Source organism: Bos javanicus, chromosome 16 (genome assembly GCF_032452875.1).
Source record: "Bos javanicus breed banteng chromosome 16, ARS-OSU_banteng_1.0, whole genome shotgun sequence".
In the NCBI taxonomy this organism is placed as follows: Eukaryota; Metazoa; Chordata; class Mammalia; order Artiodactyla; family Bovidae; genus Bos; species Bos javanicus.
The window spans coordinates 4,828,191-4,854,192 of record NC_083883.1 but is presented as its reverse complement, the minus strand read 5'-3'; the positions used below and the strand labels follow the sequence as shown (position 1 = coordinate 4,854,192).

General features: G+C 45.1%; 1 protein-coding gene across 7 annotated transcripts in view; it reads right to left on the bottom strand.

Moving 5' to 3' along the window:
• SRGAP2 (SLIT-ROBO Rho GTPase activating protein 2) overlaps positions 1 to 26,002 on the bottom strand; it is a 253,851-nt gene that overhangs the window by 55,382 nt on the left and 172,467 nt on the right. For 4 of the 7 annotated variants that reach the window (XM_061382035.1, XM_061382037.1, XM_061382032.1 and 1 more), the window contains exons 5-10: positions 23,639 to 23,701; positions 16,302 to 16,517; positions 15,616 to 15,744; positions 8,192 to 8,416; positions 4,249 to 4,350; positions 3,048 to 3,245 (exon numbers count right to left, since the gene is read on the bottom strand). In XM_061382035.1, coding sequence (XP_061238019.1) covers positions 3,048 to 3,245; positions 4,249 to 4,350; positions 8,192 to 8,416; positions 15,616 to 15,744; positions 16,302 to 16,517; positions 23,639 to 23,701 — 933 coding nt within the window. The remainder of the gene's footprint in view (positions 1 to 3,047; positions 3,246 to 4,248; positions 4,351 to 8,191; positions 8,417 to 15,615; positions 15,745 to 16,301; positions 16,518 to 23,638; positions 23,702 to 26,002) is intronic. The other 3 variants (XM_061382034.1, XM_061382036.1, XM_061382038.1) reach the window with 1 other exon arrangement.

Here is a 26,002-nt window from a genome sequence, read left to right as displayed (position 1 = left end):
AGATCAATCTGACGACAGCCAAGAGTACTCAGAAGTATTCCTAGCAGCCCTCTGGGTCACTAGGCACACTACCAGGAATCAAAGCCATGACCAGAGACCTCTTTCCAACTTTCCAAAAGAAGGGAACCCCAGGAGGAGATACTCCGAGGTCTTTGAAGGGCACCAGGAAACACAGGAAACAGAAGGGTAAATGTTTGTAAAGGCAAAGACTAAGGGAAGGACACCTGCAGTTGTCTTGGCTTTGTGGGGCTGGCAAGCACAGGCAGACATCCTGGCGAACGTTCACACACCACCTTTTCTTTGCCACCTACCCCCTCAAAGTCCTTTTAACATGAACTGAATTATCTGACGCATTCCAAACACCAATCACAAAAATGGTGAACTCTTTTACAAATCTGTTACTAGACAAGCCCGGACAAACAAGCTTACTGTTAGCCAAGGAAATTTACACACAATTTTGATAAGTAGCATTATGGTCACAAAAGACAGGAAATGAGTTAGTGGACATCAATGCATTCAGACAGAGGTGAAAGGGTGGGCAGGATTTGGGAGATCGCCGGTTTGAATATGGTCATTCCTGCTCTTACTAAAGGTCAATTCTAAATACAAATGTAGCATCCCTTAAAGCTCAGAAGTAATTTCTGAAGTCTTCAATACAGATTTTTATGTTCAAAATTCTCATTTAATCAAAAAATGGAAATCTTCTGCAATGTAACAAGATTGGGTCATGTAAGTAGTGTTATATCTAAGCAGTCCAGACAGAACAGTCAGAGAATCCTATTATTTAAAGCCTCTCGAATATTTAACAACCTCCAGAGATAAAGAAGCTTGGGGAGGTACACAGCCCTCACTACAGACAAGAAGGTTCTCCCAAGTCTGTCCCAGATTTTTCATGCCTTTACGCTTTTGCATATGCTGCTCTGGTCTCAGAGAATTCTTTTCTCTTCTTGATTCTCTGCCTTATCAGCACAAAGTCACTTTTGTGTGATGTTTCCCCAACTCCACTCATCATGGTTGCCATTCATACATGTGTGCGTGTATGCACTTAATATTTTTTACATTTATTTTTTAAATTATCAAAATTAACCTATTGTAATTCTTTAGAAATATGCAGTAAAAAAGAAGTTCTCCCTTCCTAGGCCTAATTCCACCATTCTCTTCATTTGATATTCTTAGCATTCCCAGTTTATATAGCACAGTGTCAGAGTAGATCCTTAATAAATGATCAATGAATAATTTAATAATTTTCAATGAATAAATTACAGTGATGATAGGGATAATAAATTTTCAGCATTTTTGAGTACTTACTACAAATAGGCAATATGCTATATATTTTACAAAAATGAATGATTGAGCCAAAATATCATTCTATTCTTTCTTTGTATTGATTTTAGCATTTTACTCATAAATACATTTAAAGCATGTTATAATTACATGGCTTTCACTTAAATTAATCATCTAAGTGAAAACAGCAGATTATAAAACAATATGCACAGCAGTATGCCATTTTTATAATAAAATTATAAATATATGTTCATATCCATGTGCATGCATAGAAAAAAGCCTGAAAGAGAATATATTCTAACACTGTTATCTGTAGATATTTGGGATTATGGATGATTTTTAGTTTCTTCTTTATTACTTCTAAAGTTTATATAATAAGCATGTTTTATTTTGTATAACAAGAAAAAAAAGTTATTTAAAAAAACAGTACTGTTAAATCACACCCTTTCAACAGTCTTCTCTAGGACTTAAAAAAACTTTTGAAGAACTCTTAGTTTAACTACTTGAAAAAACAGATTTCTTCTTTAAAAAAGATAGCAAATCAATAGTGTTCCTAATGGAGAAAGGGCAGTGTTCAAAGAAGAATTAAACAAATGGTTCCAGTTGCAGGAGAAATTCAATTTGCTACTTGCAGACTATGCTTCTTGACTGAGAAACAAGTTAATTCTGCTCATTCAGAATCAGTATGCATATTCACTGGCTATATTTCCTCTCACATCTGCAAACTTAATTTCTTCTTTTTAGTTGTCAGAAGATTAGGAAATAAATTTTAGCTCAGGCAATAAATCCTACTTGGCAAGCTCGAAATAACTCAATTATTAAAAAGTAGCACCAAAGACCAACCAGCAGCCTTCCAAAGGACTGTTAACACTGCTTAAAAAAAATGGGTCCATCTGTCTAAAAGAGGACTGGGAGATGCATGAATAACAAAATATAAATATAATGTTTTAGAATTCTCTGCAAACCAACAATGTTGTATATTACCTGTTCCTTTGAGTTTTAGCCATTATTATGAAAAATAATTTTGTATTGCCACAAATTATAAAGTTATCACATCAACTAGAAGAGATAACAGATTTTAACCCTAAGGTAACCCTTGGACTGCAAGGAGATCCAACCAGTCCATTCTGAAGGAGATCAGCCCTGGGATTTCTTTGGAAGGAATGATGCTAAAGCTGAAATTCCAGTACTTTGGCCACCTCATGTGGAGAGTTGACTCATTGGAAAAGACTCTGATGCTGGGAGGGATTGGGGGCAGGAGGAGAAGGGGACGACAGAGGATGAGATGGCTGGATGGCATCACTGACTCGATGGATGTGAGTCTGAGTGAACTCCGGGAGTTGGTGATGGACAGGGAGGCCTGGCGTGCTGCGATTCATGGGGTCACAAAGAGTCAGACACGACTGAGCGACTGAACTGATCTGATCTGATCTGATCTGATGGTGGCCAAAATATCTCAGTGTGGTTCTCAAGAACCAGGAGATGCAGCCCCCTTGTATGACCCCTCAGGATGAGAAGGAAAGCTGTGAACAAAGTCTACTGGCTGGTTAAAAACATCTTTAAGAAGAAAATATTCTTGGTAGACACACAACTTGTAAATATCTGTGCCTTGAAGTGTATGGATGGTCTCCGAACATGCCCAGATCCCAGTCAAGATATTCAAAAACTGCCCTGAAGATGCCTGACAAGGACCCTGGGATCTGAATGGCTCGTGTGTGCTGCAGAGCCTGAAACTGGCCTTTGACGGCCACTGAGCCCCTCACCGTGAAGTAGAACTGCTCTGTCTCCTGCTGGTTGGCTCTCCTCTTGGCGATGCTGGGTTTGCTCATGAAGGTTTCTGAGACCGTGGACTTGACGGATTCCATAGAGTTGCTGTACTGGAAGCAATCAGACACATCGAAATCCTCGACAGTCACAATGTCCTGGATGGTCTGCAGAGTGGCCTCCATTGTCTTCTTTACCTGTCACGATAAGGGCCAACATAATGCATGAGGGGCGGGCTGCAAAACGGTAGGTGATGGAGAAGCTTGGAGAAGTGAGCTGAGGCAGGAGGGAGGGGGTGTTAGCGGGCTTGCAGCGCCGCTTCCCACTGAACAGTGCTAAGTGAGTTATAAACATCACAGGGACCCTTCCTTCACTAAGGACCTAAAACCCACTACCTCCCTCACACTACCTGCTTGGCCTGGCTATTTAATGTTTATTTTTTAAATTTAAGATTAGCTCTTGGCTATACTGGACATGCTAAGGGAGAGAGAATGAAACAAATCCAAACTAACCCCATCATATAAAGATCAGGTTAAAAATGTGTGATGGGCCTAGTCCCACAGTGCCCCAGGTTCTGTTTCCTGACTTTCCACAAATAATGAACTTGTCTCCCCATTTGCAAACCAAGTGACCCATCCCCAGGCTTTCCTGATCTTACAGAGGAAAGTAAGACTTAGCTGAGATTCCAGGTAAGAAGTTACAAGAGCTCAAAAGAATAAGGAGCTGATAATCAATTGCACTGCCCTTTTGAACTAGTTGTTGAAAGCAAATACGCTGGGCCCAGAAGAAAGTTGCCCTTTTCTAAGAGGATGGAGATGTTTGAAGTGTCAGAGTCAAAGGCCTCTGTTTGTTTGAAAATGCTGGAAAAAGCCAGGCAGGAGGGGGTGGTTTCAGAGACACAATATTGTTCACACAGCTGCCAAGTGCCATTTTGATTAAATGTGTAAAGGCGGGGAAAAAAGCATTTTGCAGAAGGCTCAAAATAGAGCTCAACCTTTGGCAATGCAAGAGCCACTTCCTGGAGTTCAAGGGCAGGATGTAGCAGAAGGGGAAAATCCAAGCCTACATTTGGCTAGGAAATGTTTGCGGCAGCCCGGACATTCCCTGCATGCTCCTTCCACCTGCTCCCGTATGGGGAACAGGAAGAGGTTCGACAGGGAAACTCAGGGTGGCTGTGAATCTCCTGAGCAGGAAACTCACCTCTTCATTCTCGATCTTCAGGGTGGATAAGCGAGACTGCAGTTGTTGGCATCTCTGTACCAGCTCACTCTGGACGGGCTGCTGGGCACAGAGCTGGGATGCCTGCCAGAAGAAAGCAACACCAGGTCAGGGAGAGGACACAGATCTTTTGTCAGAGGCCCGTTACTGTTAATAAAATGACTCATAGTCAAGCTGCAAAGCTCACAATTTCTACGTGAAAACAAAATCCAAAGCCAAAGTGTGTAGACCTCTGCTAGGACCAAATAGCACAAGAAAAGAAGGAGGAATGGAACCTGTTTGAAAAGGTCTCTCTCTCTCTCTTTGGAGCTCACCTCCAGCCTGATGCTTGGCAGGGGCAGGTCTATAAAGGGCTGGCGGCTCCCAGGAAGCCGGAGTCGGGGCAGAGAAGAGGGCTTCAGGCAGCGCTGGCTCCAAGCGCACAAGCTTTGGCACAGGGAGGGTTTCCTGCTAGAGGTCCAAGTGGCCACCTCTCTGGCCCCACCTTCGTTCCCCGCCGGGCACCAGAGTGAGAGCCGGAGAGAAGTGGGTCAGGAGGCTAACGTGCTGCTGCTGGAAGCCAGCGTGTGTTTATAAATCTGGGCCACGCATGAGAGCTCTGACTCAATGAGAGAAAGTGTGAGGCCAGGAGCAAGTCCACGGGCTCTGCTAGAGGGCCCCAGAGGGCATGGAATCCTGTGGAACTTGGCATTTTCAAGAAGCCATCATTTCACTCCAGGTCATCACCAGATCTCTGTGGGAGAAAAGTCTGTCTTTCCCCCAAGCACTGCTGTCAATAAGCTTCACCCCGAGTGAGGGGATGGCTGAGCCACTGTCTCCTGGTGAGGCCATGGTGATGGTGTGGGCCTGAGGTCACCCCCCGTCCCCAGGATGACAGATGAGGAACAGAAGGCTGGCAGACTGCGAGGCAGGACCACGTGCAGGCAGCTTCTGTCACCTTGCCACCACGTGTCCTTCAGCTTCTCGTCTGAGGAGAGACATCTGGATAGAACCAGCCTCCTCCTTCCCCAGCGACGAGCGGGCACATTCCCAAGCCCATAGACCATTCTCTTGCTTGAAAAGACAAAACCTCTCTTCAGATGGAGGGGGCTGGGACCTGACCTTTTCCTCCATTGGCTTTTAAGCTCTCAACTGACTTGACCTCCTCCCCCAGCTGAGAGGCTGGCCCGGGCCAGCTCTCAGATCTGGAGAGAGCTGACTTCATCCTGGCTCTTGGATAAGCAGACACAATGGAGAAAGCTCGGTGGCCAGGATGGGATGGTGCCAATAGTGAGACTCTCTGGCTGCCTGATGTCACCGGTCAGGCATCCAGAGCCCACGAGCCTCTCGGGGCACCAAGGGTAGAGCCAAGCGCCTCCTCCTAGTACATCGGAGAGTGCTTGGCGTCAGTCCATGAGCCGAGTGCCCCAGAACGTCAATCAGCGTGGGGCCTTGGCCAATTTCAGGGCTTCCGGTCCGAATGCCACCCGAACTTTGGCCCTGGTTCAAGGACTTCCAGGCAGCTCCCTCTCCTCGCCTCCACAGTCTACACACAGCCCTCACTGACTGGGGATAGATGGCTGCAGGGACCAAGAAAGACTGGCCTCTCATCGCGTTTTCTTCTCCACTCACATGAAGGCGAGGCTGGAACGCAAAACCTTTGCGTGATCTAGGATTCGCCCTGGCCCCTGCCTGGCTCAGCCACCGATCAGCTAGCATCACACAAAGGGAGGGCCTAGGCAGAGAACTGAACTATCGATTTTTAAAGTAACTTCAATCTAGCAGGCGGGAATCATGGAGGGAAAACCATCTCCACGCTTGTTTCTTTAAGAAGCAGCAGGGCCGCTGAGGCATGCTTTGGCAGTGGTCCTCTACCGGGGTGCAAGGTAATGCATTCCAGCTGTGCTCCAGAGTATGGGAATGAGGCTCTGACAGGGCGAGGAGGGAGCCTGAGCACCCAGCGTCTGGAATCCCCCTTTATGGAGACAAGCTGCTGGGCTTAGCAGGCAATGCAGTCGACACCAGAAAATAGTATTAATATCACTCCATTCAGCTGGTCCCCAAGTTCCACTGCTTCTTGGGAGGGAATCTCCGTGGCAGCTGGAGAAGGGGTTTGGAAGGCAAGTCTGACCAGAAGCCAGAGCAGGTGAGGAATGGGGCTTCCTGGGGCTCGGTGACACCCCACCCCCATATTCTAGCTGCACATGCTGCCATCTCCCTTCCCCATCTGTTCCACACTGACATTTCCTGAGCCACAGCAATGGAGACAAACTGGAAACGGTTTGGTTTTCCCAAGAAGGAGAGGAGGAAAGAAATCATCCCCACACTTCTGTTCTTAGGACAGACACGTCCCACTCTCCATGGTGGCCTACTGATGAGAGCAGATCCGCGGCTGACGCTGCCACAGCTCTCATTCTGGAGCAGCATTTGCTGAAGAGCATCTGGGTGTTCATCCTAACGGAAGCACTGCTCCCTTGTTGAGAGGACACGGCCGTTTTTCTGTCACCCAGCATTCCTTCCTTCTTCTTCTGGTAACTTCGGCCTGACTGTCCTCTGAGGGGGAAATTTTCACTCACAACTCAGGCTCTGTGCTCTGGACGGGACTTTCCCAGACTTGAGGATGCAGGGTATGGCCTCAGCTGACTGCAGATACCAACCACAGTGATTGGCTCAGGGATAAGCACATCACCCAATCAGAGCCATGGAGACCAAGGGAGACTCGTGAGGGCTTCCGGGAGGGAAGAAGATACTCTGTCTGTTTGTTATTCTGGCAGCACCACACGGCTTGTGGTCTGCGGGATCTTAGTTCCGCTGAGCAGGGATCACACCTGGGCATGCAGCAGGGAAACCATGGCGTTCTAACCACTGAACCACCAGGAATTCCCAAGGAAACAGATGTTCTTTCTGTTGGATTTCAATCTACAGGGGAATAAGGCTGCAAATATAGGCTCCTTGCCCCCATAGGATAAAAGCCTATTTGAGAACAGAGCCGAAACACAGGATGTGAAGCAGAGAGAGAAAAACTGAGTCTTCTGATATAATTCCTAGTCCTCAGTTCACCCATGCCTGAAGATCTGTATTGAGCTTTTCTATTATGTAAGCTTATATATCCTCCTTCTGATTTAATCCAAAGGTCAAATGGTGGCTCCTAAGCCAGGAACAAGATTCACTTTGATCTATATGAACAACCACCAGAAGTGGAACCTCAACATGCAGAGGTTCTGAAACCAAAGAGCTTCTCTTTCCTCTCACTTCAGGTTATTTAGGCCCTTCTTGTTTTAGCCATCAGAGGTAAAAAGTCAGAAACAAGACCCCTACATTCATGCACTGCTACCTGGACAGCCATTCTTAGGGATGACATCTTAGCTCTTGTCCTTTCTGTAGTATCCATTCTTTTTTGTTCAGTATCTAAGTAAAACTACTCCCTTTATCACAATCTTCTGAACCCACGAGAATAAGCACCTTCAGAACTCTGACAAATGACAGAAGATCACGCCGTCAGCTTGCTGAGCTCCCGCCCCATCCGAAACCTTGAGTATCTGGCTCCGTCTCAACCCTCACTTCTTTCAGGCTCAGCAGCTGGAGGACTCCACCTCCCTTTTCCTTTCATCATATGGAACTGTTAGTAGCTTTTAGAGCACACTGGCTGTTTCTCACCTCCCTGATCCTGCCAGTCCCTCTAGGTGCCCCTCTCTATGCATATTTCTGTCAACTCAGTCAATGATAAGCTCCCTGAGGGCTCTAACCCCCCAGTGTCTATGGTCAAGCCTAGTGGACAGCAGGCACCCAGGAGCTGTTTGCTGAATGGGTGGAATGAGTTCCACCCACCACATGAAGCCAGCCCCAAGCCTTGCCCTCCCCAGAATACCATGGCCTGAGTGCAGAAACTCTAGATCCAAGTGAGCTCAAGCCCCCTGGGGGTGCGGGAGTGGGAAGAGGGGCTCACCATGTCCCCCATGTGGGGCTGGAACTCAAACTTCATAGGCGGACAGAAGACGTTGTTGTACATCTCCATGAGGCGCTGCTTGTCACTGGTGGCGTCCAGGTTTTCCACGGCATTCTCGATGGCGTCCAGACCCTCGTGCTTTGACTGTTCCAGGTTCAGCTCAGCAGAGAGGAAGGTGCGCAGTGCGCGGTTCAGGCTGGCATGGTATCCTAAATCACAGCACTGCTGTGGAGTGGAGAAGGCACGTGAGCAAACCAAGGACAGCTGTGAGGCTTGGCAGAGGGGAGGGCGGCGCCCAGGGCAGGTCTGATCAATGAGATCTGTGCTACCGGAAGAAGGCTGGCCCTCCATGATCTGGGTGATATTTCTCCATTCTTGACTCCTAGTTCAATATGTAGGATTCCTTAGAGGACTGTGAGGTAGTCAAAAGGAAGAGGACTCATTGGGACAAAACGAAATTATTTAATCATGCTGTTCAGTAAACATGAAAGAGTTGGGGAGAATTTTCTTCTATTTTCAGGTTCTTCTGGGGATACCATCGTAATAAAATTCAACAATAAAAATGCAGCCTGCCACTCCTTCAGGGTTACCGTGATTTCATTACAACATACCGACCAAGTCAGGCTGTTTCTGCATTCAGGACTTAGAAATCAGAAGTGTTGCAAGAGAATTCTACTGAGAGAAATAAAAATGGGGGAGAGGGGCTGACCCTGTCATTATCAACCCCCGCCCCTAGCAAACTCCCAACATTCTAGGACAGGCCATAGTTGTAGATTAGGATTTCTGCACTAAAGCTCTGGCCCAACAGCATTTCTGAGACCAAAAATTTCTAAATATAAGTGTTACCGGGAAAATTCACATCATTTAAGGGATTCTGATTTTTTGAAATAACGTGGGGAAAAAAAATGTATGAAAGATGCAATAGTATTAAAAAAAGCACTGGACAGGAAGTCAAGCAACCTTGGAAAAACTACTCCCCCTCCCTGAACCCATTTCCTCGACTGTGAAATGGAAAGATTTGGCTAGCAGTGGTTTTCAAGCTGTAGCACAGAGCTCTATGGTTCTGGACTCAGGCTGCCCTTAGGAGAGGGCAGCCCAGCTAGTAGGACTTAGAGCCTCCTATCCCCATTTCAACCAAACCAGCTCTGCCCTTTTTTCTATTCAATATATTAGGATTCTGTGTAAAGTCTGATTTGAAGAAAGAATTCTTCTGTTAAAGAGTAAGACTGAAAATATCAGTACTTGAACTAAGCATAATCCCTGAGGCCCTCTTCAACAATGGCAGTCTGTAACTCTATTCCTCATTCCTCCCAAAGGACCCAGAGATCCAAATTCCTCAGTCACCCATTATCCCCTCTGTTGCTCAAACAGTTTTGAGATCCAGAACTTGAGATGAAATATCAGAGAAGAATCCATGGATAGAGTGAGACCATCTGCCTGATTGCCATTTCGTTCCATAAGCAGGCATCAAATTAACTCTTCCCCCAGTTTCCCCCCCACCGCCTCCTTCATGATCACTGGGAACAGCCACTGCTGGGGAAGAATGCACCTCTTCCTCGCAGCATTTAACAAGAAGCTCCACGACAGAGTGCTTGTCAGGCTGGGCTCTGGATTCAGTGCCAGTGGGCCCTGGCAGGTGCCTGGCTGTGCGGAAGAACAGCAGTTACAGCTTAACTAGAGGCAGAGGATGGAAAGACATTAAATTCAGTGGGGAGGGAAGCTAGACAAAAGCGGCTGATTGGAAGGCTGCACACGCAGGGGCCCTTTTTCCTCTGGGAGATGCTGCTGGTCTAGCCAAGCCTCCCTTGAACCTGTAAACCTTCCTGACTAGTTCGGCATAGACTCCTGCTGATGAATTTCACGCCTGTAAGTCTGATGAACAGGAGTAACAATGCCCACACGGCTGAGCAAGTGCGTGGTGGAGGTGGGGGCACCTTTTCAGTGCAGAAGAGAATTAGGGGAGGCAGGCTTCATAACCTTTACATATTTTTAGTAACTCCCCTCTCCTCTCCATTCTCACTACCTGTATCCTAATTCATACTCTTATCATCCTACAGTGCTGTCTGCTTCACTGTTCTAAAATATGGCTTTTGTTATACCTACTCCCCTGCCGAAGAACCTATAATAGCTCTCATTTTTTTTCCTAAAGTAACATCCACCTCCCTCAGTAGGGAAATTTAAAAATGCCTCCATTTATTAAGTGTGCTTACTATATGCCAGTGTGCTAAATGCTTTCTGTATATTTTGCATTTTAATCTGCATAGTGACTCCAGTAAGGTGGGTATTATTTTAACTTTCCAGACTAGAAAGCTGAGGCTCAGTGAAATTAAGCAAAGTTAATGGTCAGAGAAAAGTGTAATTTGTTTTCTATCTCACCATCTAACATCATCTGCCTCTATTTTCTTCTTCAGACTCTTCTGTTCTAATCCAACGACATACTCATTGTTTGGGGTTGAGTATTAGAAAACCATAGGCCTCAAATCAGCTGTATGATTGTTAGCAAGCTACTTAACCTGTCTGAGCCCCAGAGGGGTAACATCCGCCTTGGAGGTTGTGGTGAAGCTAATACATGTTTACCTTTATCTGGCACCATGCAGACCAAACAAACACTGATCACCTGTATCTCCAGATCCACTGACTTTCAGCTCCAGGCATTCTCTCTTCCTGAAATGGTTCTCACTCCTCTCACCTGCTGGAACTGGACCCAGTCTTCAAAATCCAAATCAAATTCTCAGCCTCCAGGAAGCCAGCCATCCCTACAATCCTGGCACATACTGACCCTCCCCTCAGAATGACATCCATCTACAGCCCTTGGGTGACACAGGACACACTCCCTCATTCTGTAACTTGCCATTTCACATCAGCCTCCAAAGAGGGCTTGGCCAGCGTCTTACTCTTTCTTTGCATCCCTTACTATTAGGCCTTGCTCATAGCAGGCATTTAATAAGTACAGTTGATTGATTGATGCCAGGAGTACAGATTCTAGCCTCTGAGGAAACAACCCACTCAGGCTGAATACTGATCTTAGTCAAGTGGGCAGTTGTGGCCACTGAAGCCTTTTGTTTTGCTCACTCTGGATGGCCTACAGAAGACACAGAGCTTTTTCGGGGCCAGTCCAGTCTTTATTATAATAACTGCTCTGCAGTTTCTCCGTGCCAGTGCGTGGGGGTCTGACTCATGGTGTGCCCTCTGCCTCATCCATGCCTTCAGCCAACCAGGGAGATTCAGAATAGGTTTTCCAGAGCCTTGGCTACCCACATATCTGAAAGGGCAAGAGCCAGAAACTGAGGCATCAGAAAAGAAGCAATTTCTCGCAAGGCTAGGTAAACAAGATTTGAATATTTCATCCCCGTCCCCTATAGAATCCCAGTGAGCAGAGGCAGCACATTATTTTGCTCACAATGGGGACAAAGTATGTTTTCCATGGCTTCTGATGAGTTCTGTGGCCATGCTGGGCTCCCCTGGCCATTTCTGGGTTATATAAATGTTTGATGAAAACTCTCTCAGGGGAAATCAAATTTTTATAAGAATTTAATGATAGCCCTTCCAGATGTGTGATGACTTGAACTGACGGTTCATTAACCCTTCACCAGCTGACAGTCTCACCCAGAGATCTAGGGAAGGCCTAGAAAAGTAATACCCACTTCAAGCTCTCATAGAAGCGAGAAATAATTGCCCTTAATAAAATGTCCTGTTGAGAAAGCTGGGTTCCCTCCCGTCCGACTTGGGTGCATATGGTGTCACAGATTCTCTGCCCACACACAGCACTCACCACACTCCATGAGGACAATGCCTGGTTCTTCATTCGTCCATCTGCTTCTGGGGGAGAAAAGTACATTCCAAGGAGCCTGCGGTTCTTAGACTATCTCAAGCCACTTCAGAATGTCTTTTTTGGCCCGAAGTCAAGGTTTTCCTGGTGTGTATCAGATGCTTCAAGTGGATTCCTACAATCTGAGATTAAATCTTATACTATACAATGAAAAGAAGTGAAGGGCTAGTCCTTGAATGGACTGGCATCCACACAAATCACTTCTTTCACTTATCCTCGATGCCTGAGCCCACAATGAGCTTTGACATTGCCAAGAAGGAGGCAGAATGGTGTCCATAACACAGATGGCAATGGACTGGCACAAGATTCATCCCATGTCTCAAAGCAAGTTCTGGATACTGTCACGATCTCAAAGCCAAGGGATAACCGGGCTCCCCACTCACTTCTAACTGTTGGTTCCTGGCCATAGTATCTTTTTGGCCATTTTTATGGCAACAGATGAGCAAGAAAAAGCAGGAAACTACTGATACATATAATAACATGAATGGAGCTCAAAAACATCATGCTGGGCAACTGAAGCCAGATTTTTAAAAATATATATACTATATAAAAAGCCCACCTTTGTGAAGTTCTGAAACAGGCAAAACTAATTCATAGTCAAAGAAATCAGAACAGTGGTTGCCTCAGGGTGGAGGACTGACTGGGAAGAGAAAAGAGGAACTTTCTGAGGTGATGGAAATATTCTACATCTTGATAGAGACACAGGTTATAAAGGTGTAAGATTCATCACAATTCTTACAATTTAAGACAAGTTCAATCATTGTATGCAAATTAGATCTCAATTAAAACAGTATTGAAAGGCAAAAAAAGGAAAAAAATCTTGGCTTAGGAAATCATCTTCTTCCTCCTTCTTCTGTTCTTTTAATGAACAGATTATGTACTCAGCTAAGTACTGTAGTAAGCCCTGTACTTATTAAGGTAAAGAAGAGACTTGGTTCCTGCCCTCAGGGAGCTTACAGAGACTAAAAGACCTTCCTCTGTTCTCAGTGAAGTGGCTCTCAAACTCTTTTTGGCCTCCAACTTACAGTAAGAAATATGTCTTATATTGCCACACACACACACTCACACACACCTCTAACATAATAGTTTTACCAAATAAAACTTAACCTTACTAATGTAATGCACCCTGATGTTTTCTTTCCCATTCTACTCTATCCTAGTCTAGTTTATTCATTAAAATAAAATAAGCCAAACTTTCATGATTCCTCTAATGGATCATGACCTGTGGTTTGAAAACCACAGTCCTACTTCCTGTGCTTAGCTCTGGTGCTGCAATTGGCCAGTCAGATAAAAGATGATCTCTGTGTATGTCTATGAATACCTCTAGGGTAAGAATTATTTTATTCTTTTTGTACCTTGATGCTGCAGGGCATATAGTCTCATCCCAAAGAAATACTTACTGAACATTTGTAGAGCATAATAATGTTATAACGCTTTCTTTCTTTTTCTTTTTTAGAAGACTAATTAATTTCACTCCAGGAAAAATAAAAGCACAAATAAGAAACAAACGAAATAAAGCAAGAGCAGTTTCACTATCCATGCGGCCTGGGGCACTGCCACCCTGGACTCCTAGTGGCCTAGAGCCATGCCCTGGCTAAATGCTAGTGGCCTCTCACTCAGCGCCCTGAGGACAGGCTCCGGACAAGCTCCTTCTTTTAAATGATAATAAGGAGCAAAATAGCCTGCTCCTTGGACTGATTTAAAAACACCAACTCACATCTGAAGGAGGGTCTGCGAACTGTGACTGACTTAGCAGTACCCACCTCTTCCGCAGAGGTCAGGGTTTTGGTGAAAGGGGAGAGAAAGCTATCCTGGGGGCAAAGGAAAGAGAGAAGGAGAACCCGCAGCAGAGGTGTGGTGGACTGCCCAGGTATGATTTCTGTTTTTTTTTTTTTAATCGAATGTGAGATAAACAGCAGAGATGGAACATTAGAAAGAAGTGATTCTCCTCCTCATGCTGAGAACAGGCCTCTTTCCCAACAGTGAGGAGCTGTTCCCGTGAGGAGGAGAAAGGATCCTGTCCAAGGCTCTGACCTCCGTTGAAGGACAGTGTTCAGATCAGCATCAACAAGTAGAGAGAACAAAGCAGGGCCTGAACAGGGATCAGGGCTCTACTTACCCGGTGAACGATGACACTCAGGGCATTAAGAGGCTGATACCTACTGACTCAAAGAGCCCTGGCTGAAGGGAAAGAGAAATCGCTATTTTAGAAACCTCCCCCAAGCAGCTCTGATGTGAGGCCAGATTTAAGTACTCAGTGATTTAGCCCAGTTCTTCAGTTTGCCAGGGGGGTGGATGGGAGACACAGCAGAGTTCCAAACCAGCTCTGTGATAAGCCTCTGGTCAACCAGCTAGTTACACAATGGCCAATCTTAGACCAGAACCACACACAACATGGCGAAATGTGGCAGGTCCGTTTGCAGAGAAACCAAGGTAGACAGGCAAGTATGTGAGGTCTGGCCAGAGGCTCACAAAACTCAGTTGCTGCCTGCTGACAGCCAGAGGCACATATCAGACCTCTGTGCGGAGAACGCCAGGCTCTGCCTGAGGCCCTGGAGACTGGGAGGCTGAGGCTAGCTGGATGCTCCAGGCCCCTCACTCTGATACAGGAGGGAGAGGCAGGGGTACTTAAGCAGCTGCAGTCAGGGCTGGCTCAGAACTGGCCCAGACTGGTGTCTGCAGGTGAGAGCCATTGCAAGACGTAACTATAAGGTATAAGGAGAAGCAGCGAAGAAGTGAAGTTGCTCAGTCGTGTGCGACTCTATGATCCCATGGACTGCAGCCTACCAGGCTCCTCTGAAGGAGAAGCAGCAGCAGAAACCAAACCAAGGCCGATCCGTAAGGCCAGAGACAAAATCCTTATCCCTGTGTCTGCCCCATGCAATACACACGCGCCTAAGATTCTGATCTCTCATCATCTGTGCGTCATATCAGTGAGTATGAGCCAGAGGTCAGGGGCATCCGGGTGCCTTCCTGACCAGGACTCTGATTTGCAGTTTAACTTTGGGCAGGAACTCTTTCGACCCCCTACCTAGCTTTCCTTATCTACAAATTGGAGACTGTAATATTGACCCAAAAGAGTGACATGACAATCAAATGAGATAATACTGAGAACCATTAAGAGATATATAAACTAATAAGTAAGACACACTAAGCCTTTAGCTCTTGGCACTCAGTTCTATGGGCAAGTGGCTGATCTAAGGGAATATTTCCTGGGACACACAAGTGCACAGTGGTTGTGAGCCTGGGTTTACTAATCAGACCTAGGTACCAATTTTGCCTCTGTCATTTATTAGCTCACTCTGGGTAAAGTCATCTAAACTCTCTGAATTTAAATATGTAACAATGGAGGTAGTAACGCCTTCCTCCCAGGATTCTAGGGAGGACTGAATGAAAAGAAGTGTAAAGTGCTTCACCTGATACCTGGTACATGGCAAGCCCCAGAGGGGTCATGGCTACCATGTTCATAAGTGTTCTCAAAATGCTCTAAGATGCCCGAGCAACAGAACTGGGGCACTCCTGACCAGATCTTCAAAATCAGGAGAAGGGACCCTGTGTCCCTCGTACCCTTGCACCTTCGGCTTTAAGCACTTACATCAATAAGGTCAGACAGGTCGTGGATGTAGTACTTGAAGACAGATGCATTGGTGGCTTCCAAGGCCAGTAAGTACTCATTCCGGGCTTTAATGGCCTTCAGCTTATTCTCCGTATACTTGGCTTGGCGCTGAAAAGAGAACAGAAGTTCATTTTTACTTTTTAATTTTTTTAAGAGGGGAGACTGTTCTCTAAAAGATAAAAAGTACAGTACATTCAAGAACCACAATTGTGCTGCTACTCCCTATGCGCGTCTGCCTTAAATTGGGTTCTAATTCTGTGTAATGAGATTCAAGGGCATAATGTAGAACAGCCCAGGAAAGGTTAGTGAGGCTCCTACTTTAGACGTGTGTCCCACTTTGGTTCTGTCTGTAAATTCCATCCTCCACCCCTGCACCGCCACCCTGAAGGAGTGTCACCAGACCTGCCGCTGAACGCCTGACACCTGAAGCCAAACCCTAGGTCTACAGTTCCCCTCCCAGGCTTGGGGAAAGGTGACTACTGTTTCTTGTTGGTCTGCTACAGATGCCCAGGTTCTCCCAATAACTAGGATTTCTTTCAGGGCGACTGCAAGGTCACTAGGCGCTGAAGGAACCCAGAACCTCCTCGCTCTGCTCTCCGCAGGGCACGCTGGAAATCTCCTAGCAGTCCCGACTTCCACAGTGCTCCTCCCCAGAGTCCACACACCTTCTCCTTCATCTTCTCGATCTTCTTCACCGAGCTCCTCCGGACATGCTTCTCCTCGATGCGGACGTTGGATGTAGAGTCAGGGGAGCGTGGGGCCTGCCGGTCCTCTTGCTTTACAGATTTTCCAATTTGCTTCTCCTCCTGCTTCTCCGCCTCCTTTAGCTTGCTCTGAGCACTGATGCTGTCGGCATTGTACATGTGATATGTCTTCATGACCTGCAAGACACCCCCACCCCCACCCCTAGAGGTCAAGCCAGTGGGGTCAACTCTTTGCTTTACAGACTAAGAGACTCAGCTGGACCTCTCCTCCATGAGCAATATTCTCATACCCTTAAGGGCAAAATTCATACGTGTTTGGTTCAGCAAACTTTCTATATTAAAGACTACTCCTAAGCACAGGAAAGCAGTATTTGAACTGAGCCAACATGTCTTATTGTTTAAATGATTTTATGTCTTCCACCATAGGATTGTGGAATCCATAGGATTCCACAGGAATCATTTACTCCTATTTATGAACATTTGTGAGCATTTTTACTTTATATGGGTAATTTCTGTGACTAGTCATCTCACAAGACCAAGATAGGAAACATCAGCACTCAGACCCCAAGAGCAAAGCCTTCCTGGGCTGGCTGGGACCCTGAAGGGGGCAGCACAGCACGCAGAGCAGCCCACACTTAGGGGACTTTCAGATACGAAACGGGGAAGCGGAACAGTTCCACACCTGCTTTCTACTGGCCTGTGTCCTGGGGATCTGCCTGGTTCGCTTTATCCAGGTCAAATGCCCTCTCTCACAGCAAGAACAGGGCAGCCACCACTTACTGAGCACTGAGTGTACTTCCCTGACTATGTGCCAAGTGCTACGCATGCATTTTTTTATTCTTGTAGCAATCCTGTGGTCTAGACAACAGCCCCAAGAAGACTGTAAACCTGCAGAAAAATTCAGGGAAGAGCCTAAGAAGGAATCCATATCAGGTGAAACTGGAGTTGCCGAAGGAAGGACGTAATATCAAAGGAGAAGATACAACGTTCACATTTTTCATCACAGCAACGGTTTGGAAGTCTAGTCCCTTTTCCTAAAGAGGAGGCTGGGAAGCCTGGGACCTGCCTTCATTTCCTCCCAAACACACCACTTCTAGCCACCAGGTGTCTGCACCTCCCTGCTGGAGCTCTCTGTTTCCACACAGTGAGCCTCTGCTGCTATCTGGAAATTCAAAACGCTTGATGACAAACCAAGTTCAAGAGTGCTGACATCCTGATGCCACGAGTGGGAGAATCAGAGAGTGTGGGAGCTGGGGTGTATGCGTGTGTGAGAGCAGGGACTGAACAACAGAGGCGGACCAGGTGTAATAATAATAATCTCGATCACCTGGTCAATGCTGTGTGTCAGAGGCCTGATGTGTCACCTCATGTAACGTTCACAACAAGTCTATGAAGGACGTGCTATTATTTCCACTTTTAAAGATGAGGAAACTGAGGCTCAAAGAAATTAACTCTCACATCCAAGGTTACACAGCTAGTAAATAAATCAGAATCAGGATTCAAACCCAGGTTTGTCAGGCCACAAATTTCATGTCCTTAGTCACTGAGCACCAGTGTCTCCCTTCTGTATGGGCCACGGCTGGATTAGTTGGGAAGAAAGGCTAAATTGAGTCAAGAGAGGCTTAAAAAGAGAATCCGGTTTCCATATCAATGTTGAGTTAGAGCCGTAGTCTCAAATGGGGGCTAATTTGGCCCCCCGGGGGAACAATCCCCAGAGAGATTTTTCATTGTCATTCATCTGGCCCCAAATGTCCATGATTCCAAGGCTGAGAAATCCTGGGTTAGAGGAATTTTGTGGGTATGTATACTCCTCCCTTAGCTGGAGGTGGAGGAAGGAGTACAGAATATTAGGATACTGACAAAATCAAAGTGCTTTAGACATTAAATCATGTCTCACTTTCGATGGAGAGTGTTTAAAATCAGTTCCACCTTACTCTGAACCTGACATTTCCCTTAAGTATAAGATCTACTCTGTATATTCTCTACATAGGAGAAGCAATATTTAGCATCTGACAGCATTAAAAACCTTCCTAAGTAATTTGTCTTCCAGGTTTCCAGACTGACTAAGAAGCAAGAAATAGGCATCTGCTATCCTAGCTGAAGAAGGGTAGATAGGAGGCTCCTTTTTCTCTTTTCATCTGAATGTGACTAAGGGATTCAAAAGTTTGAGTGAACCGTTATGAAAGTGAATTGATTTTAAGAAAGTGACTTTTTATTTCATGAAGATGTGTGATAAATAAAGAGGAAATGCTGTTAATGAACAGGAAGGACCAAATGAAAGGGGGAGCTCAAAGGCCAACAGGACAACAAATGAAATAGTAAGAATTAACAACGCATATTACTCCTTTCCCCTAGAGAACTTAAAGAACTCACTTTACAAGAGGAAAACACTACCTCGTCTAAGAAACTATAAATTCCTAAGGGTAAGTACCACTTCTTCTTTTGTGTTTTTCTTTCTTCTCCACAGTTAACAAATACGTTATGTACACAGTGGTAGATTTACAATCAATGTCGTTGCCCAAATGACTGAATCTCTCCTCTGTGCAAATACAGGAGAAGTATAACTAGGGTCCTTCAACTCAAGGGAAACTAAGGATAAAACTTGAATAATTGATTGTAAAAAAAAAAATTGTTGGAGATATAGGGAACTCAAGATAGGAGTTGGAGAAATATATACAGTGAAGCAAATACAAACTAGGGGGAAAATTCTGAAGTCTAAATTCTCAGTTCTACAAAGGAATTCCCTTTACTTTGAAAAACCAAATATTGAATTCATGTCTTTAATTCTGCTCCCTCCCCAAGCCACACCAAAATAACAGAAAAGAGTTTTTATGTTATTTTTTAGTTATAAACTGAGAAAAAGAATGAAAGCCGAAGATGAAAAGTGGAGCGGCAAGAAGCAACCAGACGAAATCACAGAAACCCTCAGAGGAATCAATGGAAGTGGGATGAAGGTGGGGCTAAGAACAAAAAGTACTGAGCGCCTGAGAACAATCAGACTTCCAGACCTCCCCTGCCCCTCTGCTGGGAAGACTAGAGGTTTATTTTCTTAGGGAGCGTCTATGTCTGGGGACAGCTGGCCCAGCTGAGGATAGGGCTACTGAAACTAAAACAGGAAAATTCTATACTGAATGTTGAGATGACCAGGTCTCTTCACAGCTCAGACTCTAGATATAGGTAGGAGATTAGAAAAGCCTTATATGGGGAACTGCTCACCTGATACAAAAGACCTACACATACTGACATCAGGGCTTTCCCAAGGACACAGTCCAGTCAGGTCACCCTATGGGAAAGACCACAGTTGACACAGAACTTTCAAGCACCATTTAGTGTCTCACTTTAAAATATGAGGCAGGCAACTGAAGATTACCAGACATTTAAGGAAAATATCTAATGTGAAAGACCAAGACCAGAACAAGCAATTTGGGAGAAAACAGAAAGTATACAGAAAGAAGAAAACTTCAAAATTAATCCATCAATAATATCCTTAGTAAGATCATTAAGAAATGAAAAGACAATAATCACGAAACAAGAGCAGGATGCAACAAAAAAGGAACATTTAGAGAACAATAGAAGAGCCCTTGGCAATTAGGAGTTAATTCAGACATCTCTCCAAAGAGCCTGACTTCATGCCCTTCTTCTGTGTATACACATGAAAGACTGATCACCTCACCTTTTTACTTTTTTACTGCTTTACTTTTCTGTCTCTTATGTTAAAATTAATGCCTCGAGTTCAAGGACATCCCTTACATGTCTTTGTATCCCTAGTGCCAAGTGCTGGGGACTATTAACTGACATTGTTTCAAGGAAGCAGGTGCTAAATTCCACTCTGAAGTGGCTCTGCAGACAGCTGCCGCACCAAATCAAGGGGATATATATTCATGGGTAGTACAGGAGCTTGAAACCTGTGGGGCGACAACAGCTTCAATGTCCCCACACCTCGTCTTTCTTTCTCAATCCTAGGGCTTCGCTGGCTCTTCCTGCTCAGCCAGTCCGCGTGCCTTCCATGCCCCCGCCTTCACCCCTTCCTGTGGGAGCTGGTTGGGCTTTTCCAGATACAGCCTTAGAGTATAACCGAGGAGAGAATTCTGGAGTTCTTTGGGAAGCAGTGTGCTCTGACTTCAAAGGCATTCCTGATTCATCAGTCAGAAAATGAAAACCACTGATACCGTGGCCTACAAACCAGCCAGTCCGTTAGGGGGTAAAGAGCACGTGGAGGAGAATGCGCCCTAGGATTGCTCTCTGAGAGCAGCTGTGGCAAGCGGCCTCTGGCACAGAGTGCCAAGTCAGGAAAATCAAAGGCCCTTCAGGCAGAAAAGAGGAAGGTGCAGAAAGGCAGCTGGCCACTGATGGTGAGCATCTGGGCCTCTTGCCCAGAGGCATCTTTATTTGGGAACACCTGGGTCCTGCCCCTTCGATTACCAGGATTCAAAAATATCTAAATTCTCAACCCAAAGGTAATCAGTCTCCCCAAAAGAGGTATTTGTGGGCATTAAGGACAGATACAAGGAAACAGGAGCACTGAATATGCTGGGTTCCTTTACATCCTTGGTTTCCTTCATCCCATGCTTGCAAATAACTTGGACTGCTTTTCCGAAGATCAAACGAGGGCAAAGTTCCTTACAAAAAGTCCTTCCTTGTTTTCTTCTTAACTCCTCTGAGGGGGAGAGAGACAGACAGAGAGAATGTGTACAACAAGTATCTCCTGGAGCCAGCATACAAAAGTCCCAAGCTCCTGCTTGAAACCACTGTCATGTAGGGTGACAATCACCCTGGCTTACTCAGGACTTTCCTAGGCTCAGCACTGAAAGTCTCATGTCCTGGGAAAGGCTTCAGTCCCAGGCAAACCGAGAGAGAGTTAGTCACCCTAATGCCATGGTACCTTACTCAGACCAGTCCTATACTTATTTTACACTCCAGAAGAAAAAACTTATACTTCTATTCTCTGAACTTTCTAACGGCTAACAATCTGCAAACTCATCTGACCCTTAACTACAGTCTGATACTTCACGAAGCATGAGTCCCCCAAATCCCCCACTCCCCCAAGAAATGGGAGACACCAGCACATGGAATATGTGGAGATCTGGCTCACAGAGGTCTGGAGTACCCACTAAGATCATACAGCTGGTGGAGACCAGGTAGGATCTGGGTTGCCTAATTCAGGAGACTCTAGTCATTAGAGCAGGGGTTTCAATCTTGGTACTATTGACCATTTTAGGCCAGACAATTCTTGGTTGTGGGGACCTGTCCTGCACATTATAAGATTTCAGTTGCATTCTGACTTCCAGCACCTCCTACTCCAGTTGTGACAATCACAAATTTCCAAGTGTCCCCTTGCCTGAAAAATCCCCCTGATTGAGAATCACTGCACCAGACTGTTTTGCCTTCTCTGGAACTTTCCATCTCTGCTCATTTCTCTCTTCCTACTGTCTACTGGCCTTAAATAGATTATAAGAGTGTGTACCAACTCACCTAATGGAAGGAGACACCATGCCCAGCCAATTCTTGGTTTGCACACCAGTGGGAGGACCTTATGCTCTGTGTTGACTGTGGCCTCACGGTGGCCAGTGAACACTGGTCAATGTTGGACTGCCTGAAGACTACAGCTGGAAGTGCCACCTTGGCCCTCCTCAGACCAAAGCAGTGAGTTCCAAGGTTTTCTTTCTTACACCAAAACATATTATGTCTTTTCACTTATTTATTAAAAAAAAAAATCATGGTACATTAGGGGACCAGGATGCAGAGTAAAGCTAACAGATCCCTAGACACTGCTCCTCCTCTGCTGCCTCCAGGTCCCCTGCAGAAACAGCATACTGGATTCAAATTGGTTTGGGGCTTGCTGATTATCCACCCTACTCCTCCCTAGAAAGGGTGACAGCAGAGACCCAAGATGCTTATGGGAAAATGAAAGGATTCATATAATGACTACACATGTCATTTTTTATCCTGGTGAATTATCTGCCAGAAGAAAGGAGTAACAGCTCTTCGTGGTGCCTAGAAGATGCTCTAAAAATAAAGAGCAGAAGTAAAGCATTAAAAAGACCAGGGGGTTCAGGAAACTCATCCAGTCTGAACATGGTTCATGAACATGCTTCTATTTTTAAAAAGGCTTAACTTCATTTGAAAGAAATGAAGACTTGGGAACTGAACCAAAGGGAACCATCTATCTACTTGGCTTCAGAGCAGAAGAGTCACAGAGCAGAAACTGCAAACAAACTGAGCGTCAGTGGAGACAAAACCGATGACCACTCTACCCTATTTACTTGCGTAACAGTTGCCCTGACAGCGTGGCCACACCTCAGCTTTTGGATCAAGAACATGGAATTCTCTGATCCCAAATGCCTGTGATACGTGTCGCCACTGCCTGTCTTCCTGTGAATTAAAAAAAGGAAAGAAAAAAAAAAAAAAAACTATAGTGAATAAGCAAGTAAACACAGGAAATTAATTTTGCCTCCAAAACAGGATGGGGCAACCCTGGAGAAAGACACAAAGGCCTGGCACAGCCCAGCTGGAGAAGGGGCCCTGAAAGGCGTTAGCTGCACAATAGGAATAGTCCCTGTATGGCAGCAGGAATTTCCTTGGTGTGCATGTTTGTTTTAATTACGAAACATGACCAGGACAAAAACAGCCCCACCACCTCCCTGTGCCTGAAGAAACACGCGTCAGTCACAGATACCATGTGCCTGCAGTGCTGAGCACTTCAGAACAGACTGTGTTTTCGCCACCAAAGCCTGGCCCGTCACTGAGGTATGGCCTTTACAAAACCCCAAAGAGTCGATGCAGAGATCTCTCTGCTTGAACTGGCCCCTTATATTAAGAGCATCGAGGACTCTGCTTCCCTCTAGAGCGCTCGCTCTGGTCTCAAACCAGGAGATAAATCCGAGAACTGACGCAAAACTTTGAACAACAGGTCCTTTCCAACAGGGTGTGTACTATTCAAAGAGCAATAGCAATGTAAACTAAGTTCCTTACTATTAGCTTCGGGGTCCCTCGTTTGCTATTCATGAGGGTCAGCTGTGCTGGTGACCTAGACCTTGGCTGGTCTCTGGTGATTAAGCCCCCAAAGAAGCCAGAGTTAGCCTGCATAACTAAAGAGGGATCCTATTTTGAGAAAGTGTTTTTGGGCTCAATCCAGTTTGAAAATAAGAGTGCAAGAAGAGATGGGTGAAGTCATCCCCAGTGGGGATCATGCACTGTCCTCAACAGCTCAGCTCTGTTGCTGACATGACTATGGCCACAAGCTGCCAAATGCTGCTTCCCTCTGCCTGTGAAAGGGCCAAGCAACCCAGCTGATTTACCGAGTAGAGCTCATTCAGGACCTTCATCAGATCGTCTTGGAGCTGCTGGCCGACTTCTTTACTCTGCAAAGAAAGAAGAATGAAGGTTAACTGGGAAACAGAAGGAAGGAGGAGGAGGCAACAAAGGCAAGAGCAGCATTGACTCCACAAATAACGCAGACTCAATTAAGGCCCATTATTTAACCCAGCAAATCAGATAACCACTCCGATCAGGCCAAATTATGGTCGGATTACTCAAAGAGTTTTAATAAAATGAAATGTGCCCCTTTGAGAGTCTAGCAAAGGCAATCGTGTGGAGGGAAAATGGGTTGTAGCCTTTGATTTTTCAATTGGCTGCCAAAGAGAAGGTCTAAAAGCTACAACCTACTTAGCAATAGTTAGGTGGGATGAGCTTTTTTGAATCCTTGTAGTCAGGCATTCCTGACAATTGTGGAGCAAAGTAAGAAGTGAAATAGGATGAGACAGACATGTGTATATAAATAAAATATCCAAGGACTTCAAAGTACCTGACTAAATAGGAACCTCCAAGCAAAAAGAAGTTATACCTCTTAATTGCTTTATTGGTAGAAACACCAGACTCCCAGGGCAGTGGTATGTCAATCATGACTGGTTGCTAATGTTACTTGAGACTGATAATACACATTGAAAGTGAAAGTTGCTTAGTCGTGTCCGACTCTTTGCAACCCCATGGACTGTAGTCCATGGAATTCTCCAGGCCAGAATACTGGAGTGGGTAGCCTTTCCCTTCTTCAGGGGATCTTCCCAACCCAGGGATCAAACCCAGGTCTCCTGTATTGCAGGTGGAGTCTCTACCAGCTGAGCCACAAGGGAAGTTCATAATACACATTAAGAGTCTCCAACAGGTTAACCTTAAGCAGTGGTAACTCTCAGATTCTTTGCTGCTGCTGCCCAGGGCTGGCATCTAACTATATGGGGAGAAGGGCAGAAATAAAGAATAAGGAAGCAGGAAGGAAATAAGAGCCATGCCTTTGATACTGAATGTTTATGCAAAGCCCACGAGAGCAGAAACATAAAACTGACTGGCATCACCAGGTTATTGAGAGGGAAAGCCCTTGTTTAATCTTCTGCCAGCTCCTAGGTCTTTCCTACTAAAAATTAGATACCAACAACACCCTTCTAATAGGTGGTATAATACTACTCTCTGGGACACCTCAGCTCCCACGCAAAGAAATTCCTTGACATCCTCCATGTCAGACACATAATTATTTAAGAATTTGCTTTTTTTCAAGACGTATGACTTTAAAAATATTTTTTTTCTGATTACAAAAGGAATATATACATTTATTGCAATAAATAAGAAAACTCAAAAAAGAAAATGCAACCCTTAATTCCTACTCCTAAGAAATCACCACTTCAGGTTTGTTATACATTTTTCTCTCTACAATGTTTATGGAATTTGGATTGCATTATACATACTGTTAGGGGGCTTCCCTGGTGGCTCAGAGGGTGAAGCGTCTGCCTGCAACACAGGAGACCCGGGTTTGACCCCTGGGTCAGGAAGATCCGCTGGAGAAGGAAATGGCAACCCACTCCAGTACTCTTGCTTGGAAAATCCCATGGATGGAGAAGCCTGATAGGCTACAGTCCATGGTGTCGCAGAGTCGGACACGACTGAGCAACTTCACTTTCATACACACTGTAACTTATCCACTTAGACATAAGCTGTGAATATTCCCCTATATATTATTCTTCCATAGCATTATAATAAGATTATATTGATGTAGTTCCTATACTCTTGCACATTAACTTTGCATACAAATTTTTATAATAAAATGTGCTGCATTTAATTACTTTGTATATAATTTACATACACACCTTGATTATTTTCTCCTGGAAGTAACCTTGCTGAGTCAAAGACTGCTAACTTACACCATTAAATTGCCCTTGAGAAAAAATGTACCCATTTAAAATACCACCAGAAGCATATAAGAATGTTCTTTTACTTTTTTTTGTCTTGAAAACTCTATATGGTATCCTCTTTTAATTTACAGCCCTTTGATTCTAGTGAGCCTAAACTTTTTTCTTACATGCTTAGCAGTCATTTTCACTTTTCTTTCAGACTTTGCCACTTTTCTGTTATGGAATTAATTATGGAATATAACACATGTATGACCTTTGTTGTGAGCAGACAGGAATTTTTACACTTGGTAGTGTGGAGAGGGATAGAGGGAGCCCTGAATTAGCAGTCATGAGGCTCTTTCTAGCTCCTCCACCATCAAGAAGATAACTTTGGACAACCTGGTCATCTCTCTGGACTTCTGTTTTTCTTTCCAAAGAATGAAAGTCTTTGGCTTAAACATTCCTAAGTTCTTTTCCAACTTCTGCCATTTTATAATTTTTCAC